Source organism: Bos grunniens, chromosome 16 (genome assembly GCF_055505025.1).
Source record: "Bos grunniens cultivar Pamir isolate PY7600 chromosome 16, Bosgru_T2T1.0, whole genome shotgun sequence".
Classification (NCBI taxonomy): Eukaryota; Metazoa; Chordata; class Mammalia; order Artiodactyla; family Bovidae; genus Bos; species Bos grunniens.
The window spans coordinates 62,296,787-62,319,722 of record NC_141180.1 but is presented as its reverse complement, the minus strand read 5'-3'; the positions used below and the strand labels follow the sequence as shown (position 1 = coordinate 62,319,722).

The 22,936-nt window shown below is 39.0% G+C and overlaps 1 protein-coding gene across 6 annotated transcripts in view; it reads left to right on the top strand.

The window, feature by feature from the left end:
• Positions 1 to 216: 216 nt before the first annotated feature.
• The window catches only part of KCTD3 (potassium channel tetramerization domain containing 3), a 75,906-nt gene continuing 53,186 nt past the window's right edge, over positions 217 to 22,936 (top strand). Inside the window, exons 1-8 of one of the 6 annotated variants that reach the window (XR_015143635.1) lie at positions 217 to 704; positions 6,225 to 6,278; positions 6,515 to 6,560; positions 8,706 to 8,779; positions 14,478 to 14,536; positions 14,808 to 14,888; positions 15,879 to 16,019; positions 16,470 to 16,560. Coding sequence is in view for 5 of the 6 variants with exons in the window: in XM_086345322.1 (XP_086201448.1) it covers positions 622 to 704; positions 6,225 to 6,278; positions 6,515 to 6,560; positions 8,706 to 8,779; positions 14,478 to 14,536; positions 14,808 to 14,888; positions 15,879 to 16,019; positions 16,470 to 16,560 (629 nt within the window). In the remaining variant the exon portion in view is untranslated. Of the gene's footprint in view, positions 705 to 910; positions 1,051 to 4,247; positions 4,289 to 4,675; positions 5,205 to 6,224; positions 6,279 to 6,514; positions 6,561 to 8,705; positions 8,780 to 14,477; positions 14,537 to 14,737; positions 14,889 to 15,878; positions 16,020 to 16,469; positions 16,561 to 22,936 lie in introns of those variants that run through there. The other 5 variants (XM_086345322.1, XM_086345324.1, XM_086345323.1 and 2 more) reach the window with 5 other exon arrangements.

Genomic DNA, 22,936 nt, shown 5'->3' with positions numbered 1-22,936 from the left:
ACTGTAAAGATGTTTAGGACAGTTTGCCCAGACTTGCCCTCAACGTGAGAAATCTCGAGTCCCAGGGCTGGAAAATCTGAAACCTAAAAGGCAGAGGCGATTGTAACCGGGAGGAGGAAAGAAACACGATCCCGGGGGCGGTGCTGGGCCCGGAGCACCTTCCTCCCGCCCTCCAGGCGCGCCGGCCGCGGGGCTGGGGAGCCCCACCCCGCCGCTCCTCTGCCCTCCTTGAGCTTCGCGGGCCTCGGCGGGCGAAGGGCCCGGCGCCGCCGTATTTTGTCCCGCGCGGCGATCCCTCCTCGCGCGAACGCCGTGGCCGCGGCGGTAGCGACGGGGCCCGTGGCGCACTGACGGCAGGCCCCCCGGCCCGGCGGCCTGGAGGCCGCGAGAGGCGGAGGCCCGGCCTCCCTCCCGCTCTGCGGGAGCCGAGGGGACGAGGCGGACTCCGGGGAGCCCCGCCCGGCCGGCGAGACGGTGGGGGAGGCTCCGCGCGCCGCCGGCCCCCCCGCCGCCGCCGCCCTGCTGGCCCTGCAGCCCCCGCCGCCGCCTCGGGCTCCCGCCGCGGGCTCGGCGGCCCCGGCCTGGGAGGGAGGGTGGCGAGTGCCGTCGGAGCCGCCGGACATGGCTGGAGGGCACTGCGGCAGCTTCGCCGCGGCGGCGGCCGGCAGCGGCGAGATCGTGCAGCTGAACGTGGGGGGGACCAGGTGAGCCGGGGAGAAGGGGCTGGGGACCGGGATGCGGCCGGCAGGGGTCTTCCCGGGCCGGCATCGCAGGCGAGCGGGGTCGGAAGCACAGGGCCCTCCGGGCGGGTGTGGGGGGCGGCAGGCGGCCTGGAGTCTCTGAGAGCCGGGCCCTTGGCCGCGCTGCAGCCTTCCTAGGACGGCGGCCACGATCCTCCCCCCCCCTTTTTTAGGAGATCTGGCCGGGGAACCTTCTGTAACCTTCCTTTACCTAACCTGACGTGTACTTTTGAGTTTATTTTGTCGAAGCCCGGCCTTGTGGTCTGGCTGTTGCAGGTGAACCTGCCTCCCTTTCTGTTTGGTCAACAAGGTAACATTGGTTTGCTTGGGCGAGAACGCCTCGTTGAGGGCTGTTTTTAATCGCCAATAATTTTGGTGGAGGGAGCATTGTAGATTTGCGGTGCGCTCTTATTTATTTCCAGAGTTTCTTGGTTCATGGCTCTGAAGGGTCTGTTGTACTTGTAGCGCAGTGTGTCTGGAAGCTGCAGTTTTGAAGAGTTGGTTCTGGGAAGCCTTGGTAGTGGCACCGTATGGCGCCCTCCTAGTAAACAGAGCGAAAGCTCTCCGCTCATCTCTTTGGTCTTCCGTTCCCTTACTGTGTCTTTTAATAAGCTTGTTGGGGTAAAAAAAAATAGTATGCTTTTGGATTTGGTATGGTTTATGAGTCACTCCTTTCGGAAATGCGAGTTTGGCAGCTCTGTTTGAAGGAAGGGGTGGTTGCCGTTTTAGGCTAGTTAAGAGATAAGCCATGAAGCGCCGTGGAATTCAGTGTATTTTGCTGTGCTGGAGAATATACAAGGTTTTCAACGCTTGGGAGTTTTTAACCAGTGTTTTTAAAAATGCAGAGCCGCAGCACTATGAACCTTTGTGATAACAATGTGCAGTGTTTTAAAAGTTTTCAAAGTGTGCTGGAGAATTTAACACAGGAAACAGTAATTCCTCACTGTTACTTGCTCACTCTGCCCCCCCTCCCCAACCCCCATGCAAAACTGTTAGTTTAAGAATTTACAGCTTTATTGCTGCTACATAGATTTCGGTTTCATGGAGTAGAAGATTGGTGTTTCCTAATGTAAGACACGGATGGTTTCCTAAAATTAAATGAAAGTTTTGCAGGTTTGGTAACTTCAGGTCAGCTCAGTCGTGTCTGACTTTGCAACCCCATGGATTGCAGCATGCCAGGCCTCCCTGTCCATCCCCAACTCCCGGAGTTTGAGTAAACTCATGTCCATTGAGTGATGATGCCATCCAGACATCTCTTATTCTTACTCTGTCGTCCCCTTCTCCCGCCTTCAGTCTTTCCCAGCATCAGGGTCTTTTCAAATGAGTCAGTTCTCATCACGTGGCCAAAGGATTGGAGTTTCAGCTTCAGCATCAGTCCTTGCAATGAATATTCAGGACTGATTTCCTTTAGATTGACTGGTTGGATCTCCTTGCAGTCCAAGGGACTCTCAAGAGTCTTCTCCAACACCACAGTTCAAAAGCATCAATTCTTCTGTGCTCAGCTTTCTTTATAGTCCAACTCTCACATCCATACATGACCACTGGAAAAACCATAGCTTTGGGGAAAAAAAAAAAAAAAAAAAACCCATAGCTTTGACTAGATGGCCCTTTGTTGGCAAAGTAATGTCTCTGTTTTTTAATATGCTGTCTAGGTTGGTCATAACTTTCCTTCCAAGGAGTAAGCGTGTTTTAATTTCATGGCTGCAGTCACCATCTGCAGTGATTTTGGAGCCCCCCAAAATAAAGTCTGACACTATTTCCCCATCTATTTCCCATGAAGTGATGGGACCAGATGCCATGATCTTTGTTTTCTGCGTGTTGAGTTTTAAGCCAACTTTTTCACTCTCCTCTTCCACTTTCATCAAGAGGCTCTTTAGTTCTTCTTTGCTTTCTGCCATAAGGGTGGTGTCATCTGCATATCTGAGGTTATTGATATTTCTTCCGACAGTCTTGATTCCAGCTTGTGCTTCCTCCAGCCCAGCGTTTCTCATGATATACTCTGCATATGAGTTAAATAAGCAGGGTGACAGTATACAGCCTTGATGTACTCCTTTCTCCATTTGAAACCAATCTGTTTTTCCATGTCTAGTTCTAACTGTTTCTTCCTGACCTGCATACAGATTTCTCAGGAGGCAGGTCAGGTGGTCTGGTTTTCCCATCTCTTGAAGAATTTGCCAGAGTTTGTTGTGGTCTACACAGTCAAAGGCTTTGGCATAGTCAATATAGCAGAAGTAGATATTTTTCTGGAACTTACGGATGCAAAAATGAAATACCCTGCAAGGGCTGGCCTTCGAGAGTAGCACTATAGTCATCCCTAGTTTCTAATTTCTGTTGATTGTTCATATACTTTTTGAATGCTATAGACATTCTAATTTGATTCTAAAAGTGTTGTTCACTGTGTTTGAAAGTAAATGGCTTAAAAATGAATGAACTCTTGCTAAGGATTGTAGAATTGAGTTTAAAATTTTAAATTGTATAAGACAGTTACCTTGGAGCTCAACATTTTATTTTTCATTACGTATGAAATTTGATTTTATCAGGTTTTAAATTTTTCAACGTGATTTAAAAAATACAAAATAAGATAAATATATTATCAGATTGGACAGTTTAGAAGGCAGACGAGAGTTGTTACATAGGAATGAGAAAGTTTAAAAAGCCCAAACTTGAGACTTGCTAGGATAAATTTATAAAATAAGTGATGACATGGTATATAGAAAATAGAACATCCAGTCCCAAGTTCTCTGCAGATAATTTTGAGTTACTTTGGATCATAGACACTTGCAGCATTTTAGAGGTAGAAGGGATCTAGATATTATCTTGAGTAAAACACAGGTTGATAGTCACTTAAGGCATTGTAAAAGAAAAAGAAAATCCTCCCGTGATTGTCTTTGAAGTTGAAGAATTGCCCCCAGGAGAACCACCTGTGGCATAGAATTGATGTCAGCTGTGCAGTGATAGCGTGAAACTCAAAAGGAGCACTCAAAAGGGGCGTTTCTTTTGAGCAGAGTAGGGAGTATCTCCCCCCTCCCCCCAAGAGAGGACAGGAAAATGGATCTATTCAAAGAATTTATAGAAATGACTGATTTTTATGATTTATTTAACACTTCATGGATGGTTCAGAAAGAAGATGAGGTTTCATTTAGAATTAATATTATTACTTACCCAAAAAAAAGCCTAATGAGGTGAAAGACAGACAGTTTGGCTCAATTTGTGATTACTTCTGCTTTGATTGAGTATGATTTGAGGCCTCATGAGAGAAGTCTGGAACCAGTCAGTGCAAGTCTAGCGCAGCAACCTTGGGCAGATTACTTTTTAGTGCTTCATTTCCTAAAATATTTAATGACATTAAATAGTACCAGCCTTCTAAAGGAATTTGAAGCATTAAGTGGGAAATACAAGCGTTTAGTGGCATTAGCTATCAATAGTAACTTTACAGAATAATTTTAACTCGATTGCTTCCAAGTAAATTTAGTAGGGAGTTAGTAGCATAAAGTATAAATGTGGATAAGGACCAGATTGCACATGACCTTTTTCTTGGCATACTGTGGGTATGAAATAAAAACAGAAAAGGCTTTTCATATGTATTTCAGAAAGTTATGCTTGTCGTGTGTAATTTAAATGTTTTCATGAAATCATATTTGGAAACAGTTTTATAAAACAGGAGGGGTTTTTTCCCCTCCTGTCTTTTAAAGTTTGGGGGCGGGGGAATAAATTGGTGGGGTGAGAGTCCAATCCCTTTGCCTAAAAATTCCAGATTGCTAAACTCAGCTGAATTGTTGATTTTAATTTAAATTGTTAATACGAGGCTTCCCTGGTGGCTCAGATGGTAAAGACTGCCTGCAATGCAAGAAACCCAGGTTCAATCCCTGGGTTGGGAAGATCCCCTGGAGAAGGAAATGGCAATCCACTCTAGTATTCTTGCCTGGAAATCCCATGGACAGAGGATCCTGGCGGGCTACAGTCCATGGGGTCGCAGAGTCAGACAGGACTGAGCGATTAAACACTTTCACTTTCATCCCTACCTGAATTACTGATTTTAATTTAAATTGCTAATATGACCTTAAGCAGACCGGTGTAATTTTCCAAGTAACAAAATTTGAGTTATTTGGCAGACAATTTGCTGAATAAGCAGTGAACATGAAAGGTCACAAGTTAGGAACCATTCTTATTTGGAAAAGAATTTGTTGGCTTCCAAAATACAGTGATTCATTTTTTGCAGTGGATCCTTGGATCTTTCAGTTTACTGTTTACTGGGTTTGCTTCTATTTGACCAAGTCAGATTCCTCTACTTAGTTGTAATCTACTTTTCATTTTTTCTTAAAGATCGTGCTAAGAAATATGCTTGGGAAAATTCGCCATGTTTTCTTGGGTAAAACTGGCTGCTTTCTCAGTCTGACTAATGGGCATAGGAACTGCTTTAAAACAGGCATGATGCTGGAAAATGAATGTGGAGAAAAAATAAAGGTCTGTAAGGCTCTCTTCTGTGAGAGGACACGTGATGATGGGGCAACGAGTCAGGAATACGTAGTGCAGTGTGATGAGTCTTAAAATGAAAATATTCAGACATCAGTTGAACCCTGTATCAGATTCTTTGCTGTGTTAGTTTATGTCAGTTTATTGTTTTGCCTCGGTCTGTTACAGTAGGCTTTGATAAAGCATGCCATCCCCCATTGGTGGTAATAAGTAGGCTTGATCAAATGGAGTTAATCTCAAAACAGTGTTTACTGAGTGATTTTTTGAATGAATGAATTCAGTGGTTGTGAATAGCCCAAGACTGTAACTGCTGCTGCTGCTGTGTCGCTTCAGTCGTGTCCGACTCTGTGCGACCCATAGATGGCAGCCCACCAGGCTCTGCCGTCCCTGGGATTCTCCAGGCAAGAGCACCGGAGTGGGTTGCCATTTCCTTCTCCAAAGTGTTAAATGTACTATGTGTAGTGGAATTAATATGAGCTCAAAAAACTAGTATAGGATAGACTATTTGGAAAAGCCAATTAAGGAGAAGGTAAAACCTTCGTGGTATCAAGAAAGATGGGTAGAACTCGGATAATTGAACATGAGGTTGATAAGCTGCGATGAAGATTCTGAAATGTTCTAAAATGGTGTAAGCATGGATTGTTTGGGGATGTTAAGTGCTATCTTATTAGAGGCCAGTAGTTTGTGTTGGAGAGGTGAAATGGTGACCTGAAGATAATTTCATATGTTATGTTGAGAAATTTAGACTTAGTGTGATGGGCATGTTAGAAAGTAGTGTTTTAGGAAGTTTTATATGTAAGCGAATTATTTGATTTTGTTGAGAGTTCTTGGAATAATCTTAACTCTGAAATGAAAGCAGAATTTTACGTTAGATGTTAATGAATATAATTGATGCAGCTATAGCTCTGCAACAACTTCTAAGTCATTAGCCAGCGGTTTAAAGCAAGTTAACTAACATTGACATTTCAAATCTTGTCCTCCCTTGTAATACCAGATACTTTTTAATTGCAGATTTAGTACCTCAAGACAAACACTTATGTGGATTCCAGATTCTTTTTTTTCCAGGTATTTCATATAATTCTTTAGTACTTTTAAAAAATAGAGTTATTTATTAAAACAATAAAAAATTCTCTTGCATTAATATTTTTATTAGATAAAATCTTAACTCTTTGAATATTTAAGTTGTTATTTACTTTGGGGATACAATGATTCATTTTTACTGGTCTTTGACCTTTGAAAGAATTAGGGCATTTTATTCATACTCAGATTTTAAAAACTAATCCTGTCTTAATGATTTTTAGTTTGCTGAGTGGAAGAATTTCAACACTTCGAGATGAAACTGGTGCTGTGAGTATAACAATGTTGATGTATATTTCTAAATTAGATCAAATAATGCTCTAATGTTTGGTCCTTATACTCTTAGAAGATAGGGGAACTACTCTTTTAATAACTACTAAATGAAAGTATATGTTCTTAGGTTTTTATTTCTTGTCATGAATTATTTCTGTAATTATAAATGAGAACTCAAAACAGAGAGTACTGCATATACTATTTTAAATAATCATTAGAAATTGTAGGATCTGAGCTTACATTGTCAAGAGGAAACATTTCTTTTAATCAGTAGTTGAAACTTTAACAGTGAACGCTGCTACTGCTGCTAAGTCACTTCAGTCGTGTCCGACTCTGTGCGACCCCATAGACGGCAGCCCACCAGGCTCCCCCATCCCTGGGATTTTCCAGGCAAGAACACTGGAGTGGGTTGCCATTCCTACAGTGAATAGATAGGTGTAAACACGAAAACATTTTGATATTAGAGTGGTAAAATGTTGCAAATTTGTGAAGCCCTACAATTTTTTGTTTTGGAGAATGACCTTATGAACTTGTGCAGCTGTGGTGAAGTGACGGAAGTAAAGAATTACTAAGTTTCAGCACACAAAAAAGTATATCTATATTTAAAAGGCAGTTTTAATATGCACAGTAGCAGGTCAAGTAATTGTGAAAAGCAAATAAGACTTTCAGTTTGGAGGCAGCAAAATGACCGCAGGTGTTTCTTTGCTGTGGTAAGATTTGCAGATCAAATAAAGTAGCACGAGCAAATATGTCCATGTGAGATTATAGAAAGGACATCAGTAATAAGACCCACAAATCTATGGTGTTTCTTTAACTTCAGGTTGATTCTAATAAAAAGCAAGAATTTATGAAGCCAAAAGAACCTCATTCACTGTACAGAACACTGTATATAATAATTGATCATAGTATAAGGAGGTATATTTTTTGCTTCATTCTGCTGTCTGATTGACTTATATAAATCTTAAAAGATATTCAGTTTTATAGTTAGAACTTTTGTAATTGGTTCAAAATAGAATTGGCATACATTCCTGTAAAGAGTTATCAATTATACATTTCCTATTTTCTAAACATTTTCCCCATAAGTATTTCATGGTGGGTGGGTGCTCAGTTGCTTCAGCCATGTCCAACTCTGTGACCTTATTCTGTGGTACTGTATTTGTTATTTAAAAAAAAATTTGTTCTTGTCACTTTTTCTTTCACCCCACCCTCAGTCCTTGAGAAAACAGATAGTGGTATGTGAAAGTGTACTTTTATAATACACACGGGACAGTCAAGAAAAGCAAAACTGTCAAAACTGAAAAACAGTGTGAAAATGTTACTCAGTTTTAACTTTTCTTGATTGCCCCATATATATTATAAAAGTACACAGTTGTTTTAATGATTCGTTTAAGTCACAGATTATGTAAATCATAATCACTATCACCAATAATTAGGGATCAGATGATATAAAAAGTATTATTTATGCATATTATTTTCAAAGTGTTAAATTCTAGAATATTTCAGATAAAAATTTTCCTTTTAGCGTCCCTTTGCCTAAAGATGTTAGTTAAATAGAAATAAGGGCTTCCCTGGTGGTCCAGTGATTAAGAATCCACTCACCAATACAGGAGACACGGTTGGATCCCTGGTCTGGGAAGATTCCACATGTCACGGAACGACTAAGCCCATGCACCGCACTTACTGAAGCCCGAGTACCCTGGAGCCCATGCTCCAGAGAAGCATATACTAGTGAGAAGCCTGCACATCTCAGCCAGAGAGTAGGCACCGCTCATTTCAGCTAGAGAAAACCTGTGCATAGCAATGAAGACCCAGTACTGCCAAAAATAAATAAATAGAAATTTAAAAAAATTAGAAATGAGAAAATGGACTAATTTGATACCATTTTTTCCCCTGCATATTAAAATATCAATCTAATGATAGCTTTTCAGGGAGAGAAAAGACACCATTTCTACTGTACATTTATACAGTATATAGTAGTGGTTATAACTGCATTTCCGTTTTAGAAGCATTAATATTTAAGAGTATAATCAAGGAAATAGAGTTTTTATGTAATTCAGTAAGTGTTCTCTAAGTTAGTGTTACAGATGTTAAAGTTAAAAGTTTATAATTTGAAAATATAATTTGTAATTCTTTTATTTACAGATATTTATTGATAGAGATCCAGCAGCATTTGCACCCATTTTAAATTTTCTTCGGACAAAAGAACTAGACTTAAGGTAAGAAATGTATCTTTTTTTTTTAAGCTTTTATTTCTTTACATATGTACTTTTGACGGTGCCTCACAGCTTGCAGGATCTTAGTTCCCCTACCAGGGATTGATGGAGAAGGCAATGGCACCCCATTCCAGTACTCTTGCCTGGAAAATACCATGGACGGAGGAGCCTGGAAGGCTGCAGTCCATGGGGTTGCTGAGGGTCGGACACAACTGAGCGACTTCACTTTCACTTTTCACTTTCATGCATTGGAGAAGGAAATGGCAACCCACTCCAGTGTTCTTGCCTAGAGAATCCCAGGGACGGGGGAGCCTGGTGGGCTGCCGTCTGTGGGGTCGCACAGAGTCGGACACGACTGAAGTGACTTAGCAGCAGGGATTGAACCCTGGCTCCCTGCACTGGAAGTGGGGAGTCTGTTCACTGGACCACCAGGCAAGTCCCCAAAAATGTATCTTTTTAAAGTAAATTTTTGTTGGTAGGCATGGTTTTGGTCTTAGTTTATGAAGGAAAGTTTTTTTCCCTGCCTCAAGATTATTTTTGCTTAAAGTTCCCTCAGAATTTCTCTCATAGATACAGGCCACAATCATCTCTTAATGGATTACTCTCAAAGCTTCCTAGCCAGTTTCCCTGCCTTCAGTCTTATCCCTTCAATTCATTTTTCACACTGTAGCCAAAATTATATCCTGAAAATATAAATCTAATCTAGATATTCAGTCAGTTCAGTCGCTCAGTCATGTTCAACTCTTTGCAACCCCATGAACTGCAACATGCCAGGCTTTCCTATTCATCCACCAACACCCAGAGCTTGCTCAAACTCATGTCCATCGAGTCAGTGATGCCATCCAGCCGTCTCATCCTCTGTCACTCCCTTCTCTACTTGCCTTCAATTTTTCCCAGCATCAGGGTCTTTTCTAATGAGTCAGTTCTTTTTCGCATCAGGTGGGCAAAGTATTGGAGCTTCAGCATCAGTCCTTCCAATGAATATTCAGGACTGATTTCCTTTATGATTCACTGGTTCGATCTCCTTGCAGTCCAAAGGACTCTCAAGAGGCTTCTCCAACACCACAGTTCAAAATCTAGTTAGTTATTACTTTGCTTAAAACTCTTATTTAATCAGCTGCTGGATTAATGGTGAAGGATTTTGAACTCCTGTTAATCTAGCCTCTGCTTAGTTTCTCTTGATTGAACACTTTCAACCCTTTCTGCTCTTGGCTTGATCTTGATCTTGCTGATGATTCTGCTGTGTCACCTGATACAGACAGGTGTTCAGAGCTTCCTGTACTGCCGAAACTCCAGTAGTCTTTCTTACATGAGATTCTAAAAGGGCTTGCGTTGTTTCCTGTATACCTGCAGGATCAAGTACTATGCTTGATATATAGCCATACATTATTTTGTATGATATATAACCATACAGTTTTACTTGACACAAGTAAATAACAATTTAAACTATTTCTGAACTTTGCCATAGTCTGGATTCCTAGTAGGAAGCTACAATCTAATTTGTATTTTATTGTTGTTTTATTTTATATATGCCTAATGAACTTTTACTAGGACCTATTAATACTTTTTTAGATACAGGTTTTAGAATTCTAAATATTTGTTTAAGCCACTTCTGTATAATATTACATAATTTTTGACATATTCACTAGAATATGAGCTTCTTGAAAGCAAAGATTTTTTTTGTTTGGTTTGTTCCTTGCTGTGTTCAGAGTATTGTTTAAAAAAAAAAAAGGAAAAAAAAAAAAAGGAAAAATTATGTATAGTAAACTGTTTAATGAATATTTATTAAATGAAAAAAAGAGTTTGGTAGGGCTTTTTGTTTATCTGTTTTTTGGCCTGGGGTGGTAGGTGGGAAGTTTATTATTAACTGTTTACTTCTGGGGTAAAATTATTTTTAGCATTTGATGAAAATCTAAGTTTACTTCTTAGTCAGTGTCCTTGTGACTCATTTACACCTAAATTACCCATAAAAGACAGCAGTAGTTTAAATATCTGTATTCATTGCTTTTCTTACAACTTGCTTCTTTATGTCAGTTAATGGAAATCTAGCAAACTTAAATTCTATGAGTAGTATCTTCTAAAAGAAGGTGGGAAGGAATTGATAAAAGAACACTATATTCTACTTCCATTTTTTATATAAAATTCTTCCATTGCCTTTATCACTCTGTATTATTATCCTATTGATTTGTCCTCTCCAAAACTGTTATTTGTGTCCTGAGCTATTGTACTGTTAACGGAGGTAGTTTTGAAATAGAATAAGAAAGTTTTAACTTTTCTTACGTTAAACTAGTAACAACCACTTTCTCAAATAAAAACAATTTAATATTTCCATCACATGTGTCTATTAGGCCTATCAAAATTTTTTTTTAAGAGCAGTTTTATGTTTACAGCAAAATTGAGAGGAAGGTACAGAGGTTTCCCATGTGCCCCCTGTTACCCTGCATTGACATCATAAGCACCCAAAGTTCGTAGTTTATCTTCAGTTCACTCTTGGTGTTGTACATTTTAGGAGTTAGCACAAACATATAATGACATGTGGAACTCTTGATAATACCATACACAGTACTTACACTGCCCTAAAAATTTTTCTTCTCTGCCTGTTGCTGTCTCCTCAAGCCACTGATCTTTCAAAAATGTGCATAATTTGACTTTTTCCTAAATGTCATAGTTGGATTCACATAATATGGAGCCTTTTCTGATTGGCTTCATTCACTTAGTAATATGCAATTAAATGTCTTTCATGTTACTTCTTTTTAGTGCTGATAATATTTCATTACCTGGATGCCGATTTGTTTTTCCATTCACTTACTGAAGAGAACATTTTAGTTGCTTCCAAGTCTTAGCTGTTATGAATAAAGCCTCTATAAATATCCATGTGGAGGTTTTTGCATGGACATTAAGTTTTCAGCTCCTTGGGGTAAATGTCAAGGAGTACAGTTGCTGGATCATATGGTAAGTTTTATAAGAAACCTGCAGACTGTTTTTGACAGTGACTGTCATTTTCCTTTTCCACCGGCAGTGAATTAGGGTTGCTATTGCTTCACATCCTTGACAGCATTTTGGGTTTTCGCCATAGTAATTGATGTGTGGTAGTGACTTGTCTTAATTAACATTTGCTTAATGACATATGATGTGGAGCATCTTATTTCATATGTTTGCTGCCTGTATGGCTTCGGTTGAGGTCTTTGGCCCATGTTTTGATTGGATTAGTTTCTTTATTGTTGAATTTTAAGAGTTCTCTGTATACTTGGGACGACACTCCCTCATCCAATCTGTCATTTGCAAATATTTTGTCTCATTTGGTGCCTTTTCATTTTCTTGACATTGTCTTCTGTAGAGCAGAATGTTTTAATTTTAATGAAATCTAGCTTATTCTTATTCCTCTCATGGATTGTGTCTTTGGGTTGTATCTAAACAAGTATGACCATACCCAGTGTCATTTAGGTTTTCTCCTAAATGTTATCTTTTTTTTTGGCATGCTGATGTCTAGTTGTTTCAGCACTATTTGCTTCTTTGTTATAGATCGGTTGACTGTATGTGTGGGATTTATTTCTGGGCTTTCTGTTCTACTCCATGATTTGTTTGTTTCTTACCAGTACCACACTATCTTGTTTTTTCTAGGTTTACAATTTTGGTGTTGGGAAATGGCAGTGCTCCAACTTTGTTCTTCAGTATTATATTGGCTGTTTTGGCTCTTGGGCTTTTTCATGTAAACTTTAGAATCAACTTGTTGATATTGATAAAATAACTTGCTACATTTTGATTGGAATTCATTGAATCAAATCAAGTAGGGAAGAACTGATGTCTTAACAGTACTGCATCTTCCTGTCCATGAACTAGAAATATCTCTCCATTTTTCTCATTCTTTGATTTTCAGCCATCAGCATTTTGTAGTTTTCTTTCTTGTATTTTTTGTATATATAGATTGTGTGTCTGTGTGTGTAGTTAGATTTATACTTGACTACTTTTTAGGGGAGTATTAGTGTAAATAGTGTTGTTTCTAACTTCAAGTTTCTCTTGTTCACTGTTGGTATATTGAAAAGCAATAGACTTTGGTACATTAACATTATATGGTACAACCTTGGTTTACTTGCTTATTAACTCCAAAAGTTTTGGGTTCATTCCTTTGGATTTTCTATTTTGACAGTCATATCATCTGTGATCATCAGTTTTATATCTTTCTTCCCAATCTGTATGCCTTTTCTTTACTTGTTTTATTGTGTTAATGAGGATTTCAGTATGAAGTTGAAAAGAATGGTGACGGAATCTTTGTCTTGTAACCAGATGTTCAAGTTCTCACATTAAGTATGATGCTTGATATAGGATATTTTTTTAAAGTCTTATCAAGTTGAAAAAATTCCCCTCAGTTCTTGGTTTACTGAGAGTTTTTATTATGAATAGATGTTGGATTTTGTCAGATGCTTTCTTTGCACCTGTTGATGTGGTCATGTGAATCTGTTGATGTGAAAGATTACATTAATTGACTTCAGAATATTGAACCAGCTTTCTTACCTGAGATAAATCCTGCTTGGTTGTGGTATATATTTCTTTTTAGACATTGTTGGATTTGGTTTGCTGATATTTTGTTGAGAATTACTGTGTCTATGTTCATGAGCGATATTGGTCTATAATTTTCTTGTAATGCATTTTTCTGGTTTTGGTGTTAAAGTAATGTGGGCCTTGCCCTATAAAATAAATTAGGTTTCTCTCTGCTTCTTTCTCTGAGATTGTGGATAATTGGTGTAATTTCTTCCTTAAGTATTTGGTAGCATTCACCAGTGAATCCTGGGCCTAGTGCTTTCTGTTTTGGAGGTTATTATTGATCTGTTTGTTTTTTTTTTAATACGTATAGACTGAGGTAGTTTCTTTTTGGTGTGAGTTTTAGTAGATCATGTATTTCAAGGAATTGTCCATTTCATCTGGGTTCTCAAATTTGCAGGCACAGAGTTGTTCACAGTATTCCTTTATCATCATTTTAATTTTCACGGAATCCTTAGTGATGCCTCCTCTCCTTTCTGCCCAGGCAGTGTTTTTAAAATACGGACAATTATAACCGAAACCTAAAATGAATGCTTTTAAACTCTTAAGTTTCCTTTTTTTTTTTTTTTGACTTCTTATTTTCTTATTACTTTATTGTAACATCTCTATCTGGATAACATAGCCCTTCTTAAGGCTGATCTTTTTTCCCCCCCTACCTTCTGTTTTGCTTTAATTTTTGGTTTTTGATGAGAGGAGTCATGCCAATTGTTACATACAAGCACTGTGGTAGGCAATGCGTGACGTTTACAGACATGGATCAGAGCTGGATCATGCTTGCAGGGAGCTTGTAGATTAATTGGGGAGGTTAGAATATGTATAGAAATTACAGTCAGAAGCAATTAATACCATATAAATGATTTCTGCTGTTGTTTGCCTCTTAGATACTTACTGATATTACTTGTATTAACCCTGTAAAGCCCTCATCTCTAATTTAGTCATCCAGTTCATCTATATATGAGTGGTTTTTTCATAAGAAAAAGTTCATGGTTGTGTGCAGTTTTATTGTTTATACTTCTTCAAATGATTGAGGATCTTAGGGAAGAAGTAAGTTTTAAAAGCCATGATTTTGTTCATGTTAAGAGCCTAGTACTTTTTCTGCTTCAGATGATAATCCAGGCTGCCAGTGTTAGAAGATTTACATCACTAATTTGTTTCTTTGTAGGGGAGTGAGTATTAATGTTCTCCGACATGAAGCTGAATTTTATGGAATCACTCCACTAGGTATGTATCTTTACTATTTTTTATTTATGATTCGACCCTTTGAGCACTCAACTTGCCCAAATGAAGTGTGTTTTATATCAGGTCCTAATTTTTGATGGACTAGTCAGTGCTTGCTTTTTGTGGATTTTCATAGAAAAAAGATATTGTCAGCTGATTTAACTTAAACATTTTCCCTTTTCTTTCCTTATCCTCTTTAACTAGAGAAAATAAGTGGAGTACTATTTTTCTGTTTGCATGTACTCTTGACAAGTTTGCTTTGAAATGTTTTTAGTAAGAAGGCTTCTCTTATGTGAAGAGCTGGAGCGTTCATCTTGCGGCAGTGTCCTTTTCCATGGTTACTTGCCTCCACCAGGTACTTCTGCTTTTTCATTGAGTTGTTCAAGTCTTTTTATCATTACGTTAAGTACAAATGTGTGAACAGGAAAATCTGTTTCTTGATTATGTCATTTGTAAATCTACTAGAAAAGATGAGAACTTTAATTTAACAGAAGTTAGGTCAGAGTATAAGGTAGGGTAGGAGTTTGCCAAACTTTTTCTGTAGAGGGCCAGTTAGGCTTGTGCGCTAGAAGATCTCTGTGGCAGTTAACTGAACTCCACTGTAAACCCTGCAGAAATGGGTGAGTGTGACGGTGTCTAATACAACTTTACTTACATAAACAGCCATCGGACCAGACTTGGCTTTGGTCAGATTTGCTGATTCCTGTGTTTGAGAACTGGTTGTCCATCTCCTTTGTGGAACCCTAGGAGCTTTGCAGAGATTTGTCAGTGTATAGGGGAGAGGAGGGTGAGGTGCATGCCATTTCTGCCCCTCTTCAGTTAGTATAGTTAGATCTGTGCCTGTGTTGTAGCAGGGTTTTGAACAAGAGTTCATTTCAAAATGATTTCAAAAAGGCTCCTCTGCCAAATAAGGGATGCTTAGAAGTATAGGGCAATTCAGCTCTAAAGCTGAATAAAATTTAAATTAGTAAATAAAGTTTAAAAATTTAAACTTAATGAAGTTTAAAGTTAAAATGTAAACTTAATAGAATAGCACCTATCTCATAGTAACTGTTCTGTAAATGTAAAGAGTTAGTGACAGAATGAATGAATTAGTGGTGATTGATTTGGTATTATACATATGATAAATCTTAGTCTTACTTACTAAATATATACCATGGAAAATATCAGAAATCTTTTTTAAAAATTTCATCTTATTTGTTATGGTACTTATTTGCGGTAAATCACTATAAGATAAATTTCAGCTATAATGTTTAGTTTTTTTGTTTTTTAGGCATAAGAACATATGAAATTTTCAAATTTTGGTAGGTGAACTTAAAACAATTTATCTTCTTTGCTTTCATAGGTATTCCTAGTCGTAAAATAAACAACACTACTAGATCCTCAGCTGATTCTAGAAATGGACTAAATTTTACAGAAGGTGAAGCTCGAGGAAATGGTACTCAGCCTGTTCTTTCTGGAACTGGAGAAGAAACTGTTAGGCTAGGTAAGCATAGCTTACATAAATAAAAAAAGCAAAGTATGTACATTTTTAGCTCTAGATATTGAGTAATTATTTTTAAAGCTGTAGCTTTTGCTGTATCTCTTTTTAATCTAGATCTCCCGTTTATATCTTGAAAAGTCTCACCTAATATTTTTATTTAAAAAGCTTGTGATTTTCTGTTTGCTGTAAACCTTTAGAATAGAGGTTGACAAACTTTTTCTGGGCCAGATGGCGGACATAGTGGGTTTCATGAGACTGAAGGTCTCTGTTGGAACTGCTCCTTTCTCTTTGTAGCACACAAGCAGCTTTGATGTGTGGACAGATGTGCTTGGCTGTGTTCCAACAAAGCTTTCTTTCTCACAACAGGCAGAGGACTGGAATTGGCCTCTTGGCCATAGTTTGCAAACCCCTTTTTTAGAACACAAAAAACATTTCTTTTTCTAATGTCAACAGGGTTTCCTGTGGATCCACGAAAGGTGCTAATAGTAGCTGGCCATCACAACTGGATCGTAGCTGCGTATGCCCATTTTGCTGTGTGTTACAGGTATTATATAATTAGTAATGGTTTGCTTTTTACTTTGGGGGGTATTTTTTAATCGCTGTGATTTTACACTTGTAGATTTAAGAGCTATTTAATTTTAGTCATCAGATTTTTTTTCCTTTAGATTTTGCCTCGTGATTAAATTCAGTTTACTTTTATTTTTACAACTAATTTCATAAATACTGATAGCCTCAGTGTATTTAAATATTGCCCATACAGTATAAACTGTGAAATAAGTGAGATATCTTGAAGTTACACCTTCTTGCTTAGTGTATCCAGCTTCCAAGTTGTTTAACTGTTGTGTTAAATGAGGCAGGCTTGTTAATGTGACCCCTGTGTTTTTTTGTCTGTAATGATTAAATATTGTACTTTCAGAGGAGAATAAGACTCTACATTGGTCATGAGTACTGTACACTTGGGAGTGAGGTAGTTAAGCAGGACCATTGTGGACAGAAGTGATGTAGTTTAGTATCTAATGTGCAAGGTAGTTTTGTTTTATCTAATTCTTGCATTCTCAGAAACCAGCAGGAACAAGGAAGAGTATATACTAGGGATTTCTCTTTTTATTTGGCTGAGAGGTAGGATTCTTAGTTCGGAATTACTGTATGAAGTGAGAAATGTTGATGACAGGAGAACAGTGGTGGTGTTCAGTCACTAAGCCATGTACTACTCTTTGCAACCCCATGGACTGCAACATGCCAGGCTTCCCTGTCCATCGCCAGCTCCCGGAGCTTGCTCAAACTCATGAGTTGGTGATACCATCCAACCATCTCATATTCTGTCATCCCCTTCTCCTTCCTTCAGTCTTTCCCAGCATCAGGGTCTTTTCCAATGAGTCAGTTCTTCACATCAGGTGACCAAAGTATTGGAGCTTTAGCATCAGTCCTTCCAATGAATATTTAGGACTGATTTCCTTTAGGATTGCCTGGTTTGATCTCCTTGTAATCCAAGGGACTCTCAATAGTCTTCTCCAACACCACGGTTCAAAAGCATCAATTCTTTGGTGCTCAGCTTTCTTTACAGTCCAACTCTCACATCCGTACATGACTACTGCAAAAACCATACCTTGGATTAAATGGACCTTTGTCGGCAGAGTGATGTCTCTGCTTTTTAATATGCTGTCTAGGTTTGTCATCGCTTTCCTTCCAAGGAGGAAACATCTTTTAATTTCATGGTTGCAGTCACAGTTCTCAGTCATTTCGGAACCCGGAAGAAGAGAATCTGCCCATATTTTCACTTTTCCCCTTCTATTTGCCATGAAGTGATGGGACCAGATGCCATGATGTTAGTTTTTTGAATGTTGAGTTTTAAGCTTTTTCACTGTCCTCTTTCCTCTTTCACCTTTATCAAGATGCTCTTTAGTTACTCTTCATTTTCTGCCACTAAAGTGGGATCATCTGCATATCTGCAGAGGTTGTTGGTATTTCTCCTGGCAATCTTGATTCCAGTCTGGTATTTCACACGATGTGCTCTGCATAGAAGTTAAATACACAGTATGACATTATATGGCCTTGATGCACTCCTTTCCCAGTTTGGAACCAGTCCGTTGTTCCATGTCCAGTTCTAACTGTTGCTTCTTGACCCATACACAGGTTTCTCAGGGGAAAGGTAAGGTTGTCTAATATTCCCAACTCTTTAAGAATTTTCCACTTTTTGTGATCCACACAGTCAGAGGCTTCCAAGTAGTCAGTGAAGCAGTAGGTATTTTTCTGGAGTTTGCTAGTTTTCTCTCTGATCCAACAAATATTGGCAATTTGATTTCTGGTTCCTCTGCCTTCTCTAAATCCAGCTTGTACATCTGAAATTTCTGAATTCTTGTACTGCTGCAGACTAGCTTGAAGGATTTTGAGCATAATGAGCTCAAAATGCTAGCATATGGAGTGAGTGCAATTGTATGGTAGTTTTCAACATTATTTGACATTTCCCTTCTATGGGACTGGAATGAAAACTGACCTTTGCTAGTCCTGTGGTTATGCAGAGTTTTCCAAATACACTGACATTAAGTGCAGCACTGTAACAGCATCATCTCTTAGGCTTTTAAATAGCTGAGCTGGAATTCTGTCGCCTGCACTTGGTGCTTTGTGGTAATTCTTCCTAAGAGCCACTTGACTTCATGTTCCAGGATGTCTGCTGCTGGGTGAGTTACCACACCATTGTGATTGTCCAAGTCATTAAGACTGTTTTGTGTAGTTCTATGTATTGCCACCTCTTCTTAATTTCTTCTGCTTCTCTTAGGTCCTTACTGTTTCTGTCCTTTATCACGCCCATCCTTGTATGAAATGTTCTCTGGATACCGCCGGTTTCCTTGAAGAGATCTCTAGTCTTTCCCCTTCTATTGTTTTCCTCTATTTCTTTTCATTGTTCAGTCAAGAAGGCCTTATCTCTTCTCGTATTCTCTGTAACTCTGCATTCAGTTGGGTATATCTTTATGTTTCTCCCTTGCCTTTCCCTTCTTTTCTTTCCTTAGGTATTTGTAGGCCTTCTCAGACAACCGCTTTGCCTTCTTGCTTTTCTTTCTCTTTGGGATGGCTTTGGTCCTTGCCTCCTATACAGCATTACAAACCTCTGTCCATAGTTCTTTGGGCATTTTGTCTGCATTGTCATGCTTCACTTTTATATTTTTTTTCTTGCTCAGTTTACCACGTTACTTGAATTATTGAAAGATTATTTGTAGATTATTACCCTTTTGGAATTTATATTCTTCTTTAGATTTTTAAAAATATAATTGTATTTATTTATTTATCTGGGCTATGCTGGGTCTTCATTCCTGTGCTTGCTTTTCTCTAACTGTGGTGAGTGCGGGCTGCTCCCTGATTGTGGCACACTGACTTCTCTGTGCCAGTGGCTTCTCTTGTTTCAGAACCCAGGCTCTAGGGTGAGCAAGCTTCAGTGGTTGCAGCCCATGGGCTTACTAGTTGTGGCACAGGGGCTTAATTGCTCCATAGTATGTGAGATCTTCCCAAATCAGGGATCAAATCTATTTCTCCTGCTTTGGCCAGGGGGTTCTTTACCATGAAGCCACCAGGGAAGCCCTCCACTTTAGATTTTTAATGCATGTAAAATTTACTTTTTGTATAAGATATTAGATTTAGGAATCTATTTTCTTCCACATGAGTGGCTAATTATGTTCTGCTTATTACATAAACCATCCTTTCTCATTGAATTTGAAAACCTTCATCTTGCTTTATTTTTATTTTTATATCAGTTCAGTTCAGTCACTCAGTCGTGTCCAACTCTTTGCGACCCCATGAATCGCAGCATGCCAGGCCTCCCTGTCCATCACCAACTCCCAGAGTTCACTCAAACTCACGTCCATCAAGTTGGTGATGCCATCCAGCCATCTCATCCTCTGTCGTTCCCTTTTCCTCCTGCCCCCAATCCCTCCCAGCATCAGAGTCTTTTCCAATGAGTCGACTCTTCGCATGAGGTGGCCAAAGTACTGGAGTTTCAGCTTCAGCATCATTCTCTCCAAAGAAATCCCAGGGCTGATCTCCTTTTGAATGGGCTGGTTGGATCTCCTTGCAGTCCAAGGGACTCTCAAGGGTCTTCTCCAACACCACAGTTCAAAAGCATCAATTCTTCGGTGCTCAGCTTTCTTCATAGTCCAACTCTCACATCCATACATGACCACTGGAAAAACCATAGCCTTGACTAGACGGACCTTTGTTGGCAAAGTAATGTCTCTGCTTTTCAATGTGCTATCTAGGTTGGTCATAACTTTTCTTCCAAGGAATAAGCATCTTTTAATTTCATGGCTGCAGTCACCATCTGCAGTGATTTTGGAGCCCCCCAAAATAAAGTCTGACACTGTTTCCACTGTTTCCCCATGTATTTCCCATGAAGTGATGGGACCAGATGCCATGATCTTAGTTTTCTGAATGTTGAGCTTTAAGCCAACTTTTTCACTCTCCTGAAAGAGGAGAGTGAAAGACTTTTATCCAGAGGCTTTTTAGTTCCTCTTCACTTTCTGCCATAAGGGTATACTTGCATCTAATTTCAAACCTTTTCCCCCCTATTGTTGGACACTTGGCTATTGATGCTGCTGTGAGCATGGGAGTGCAGAACGTTTCAGGCTAGTGTTTCTGTTTTCTTTGAATATATTCCCAGAATTGAAATTGCATTATCATAGGGTAGATTTGTACTTAATTTTTTTGAGCAAACACCATATTGTTTTCCATAGTGGCTATACCAATTTACAGTCCCTCTAACTGTGGCAAAGTTTCCCTTTTCTCTACATCCACACCAGCATTTATTGTCGTTTTTTCAGACTTTTTATTTTGTTTTGAAATATAGCTAATTGACAATGTTGTGATAGTTTCACATGAACAGCAAAGAGATTCAGCCATACATACATGTATCCATCTCTTGTCTTTTCATGATGGCCATTGCAACAGGTATGAAGTGATACCTTACTGTGGTTTTAATTTGCATTTCCCTATTGACAGTTGATGCAGAGGATCTTTTCTTGTACATTGGCTGTTTGTATATCTTCTTTGGGAAAATGTCTATTCAAGTCTTTCGCCCATTTTTTAGTTGGATTATTTGGTTTTTTGCTGTTGAGTTGTTTGAGTTCTTTATGTATTTGCATATTGACACCTTATCAGATATATGGTTTGCAAATATTTTTTCCTATTCCATTGGTTGCTTTTTTCACTTTGATAGTTTTCTTTTTCTGTGCAGTTGCTTTTTAGTGCGATGTGGTCCCATTTGTTTATTTCTGATTTTATGTGCTTTATGTGTGATTTTGAAAACAATCGTTACCACGACTCATGTCAAGGAGCTTTTTCCCTATGTTTTCTTCTAGGAGCCTCATGGTTTTAGGTCTTCAATCAATTTTGAGTTTATTTTTGTGAGTAGTATAAAGTGAAAGTGAAAGTGTTAGTCACTTAGTTGTGTCCGACTTTTTGCGACCCCATGAACTGTAGCCTGCCAGGCTTCTCTGTCCATGGGATTTCCTAGGCAAGAATACTGGAGTGGTTTACCATTCCCTTCTCCAGGGGAACTTCCTGACCTGTGGATTGAACCTGCATCACTTACATTGCAGATTCTATACTATCTGAGCCACTAGGGAAGCCAGTAAGGGTCAAATTTAATTCTTTTCTGTTTAAATATCCAATTTTCCAGGTACCATTTATTGAAGAAGCTCCCTTTTCTTCATTTAGTATTCTTGGCTACCTTATCAAACATTAGTTGACTATATATGCTTGGACTTATTTCTGGGCTCTTAAACCTGTTCCATAGGCCTATTTGTGTGTGGATCTTCTTAATCATTCCTTTCATTAGCTGGTGAGAATTTGAAATAGGAGATTGGAGGATTTTTGTGTGTTGTGTTAGATGGAAGAGAAATAAGATGAAATATTCCTATGTGTTAAAGAGAAAAACTTGCGTATGTGTTTGGCTTCATAATTTAACCTTTGAGAGGTAGAATCAGCTTCCTTTCTAATTAGCCTGGTAGTGAGGTGTTGGAAAGAAAACAGGGAACGTTATATTGAGAAAAGTCCAGTAGAAAACAAGCAGTGAGGGATTTTGTGCTGATATATAGTGTTAAAAAAAAAAAAAAGAACTTAGGCAACACATGTTGCCTAACACATGTAGCTCCTCCACCTGGACCTTTAGGAAAGAATCATTGTGTGCTTGTATTTCTGCCTTCCTGTGGTACCCTCCCCAAACCACATTTATGTTTTTAGTTGCAGAGTCTCCTTACCAACCTCTAGAACCCTTTTTCTGTCTGGAGTCCATCTCTTGAAGAAAAATAGGCAAAGGGAAATCTGACTGAGTCTGGTTTGGCAAAACATTTTAGCACTGAGCAGAAATTATGTATTTGGGAGTTGGAAAAGGAATGGGGAAATGTGGGAAGAAGGGAGAGCTCTTCAAAATAAGATGACTCAACTCTAGAGGCTCCTGATTAGAAAATATTGGGAAAACATCCAGTTCCATAAAAATAGCTTCTGAATATTGAGAAATGAATTGGACTTCCCAGTTAGGAACTTATTCAGCTGTTTTTTTATGCCAGGCATATAACCCTGAAGTCTCTTGTATACATGTTCTCATTTAATTATCACAACAACCTGTGGCATGAATCTCATCATCCCTATTTTACTAATGAAGAAACCAAGTTGGAGAAATTCCCTAGGTCATCCTGGGGAAAGAAATGACAGAATTCTCAACTCTCTCCACCCCAGTGCTTCTCATGTCCCGGGCACATAGTAGATTCCTGAGAATGCATCAGAATAAACACTGTGTTCCTGGTCTCTGGTATAAGTGAGTAGTGTTAGTTTTGACAACATTAGTAATTCTTTGATTCAGTGGGACAGGCAGTGGGCTGGGCTCAGTCTGAGAGCTACCCCTCCTCACTTTGTGGTTTCTCCTCCTAAGGGAG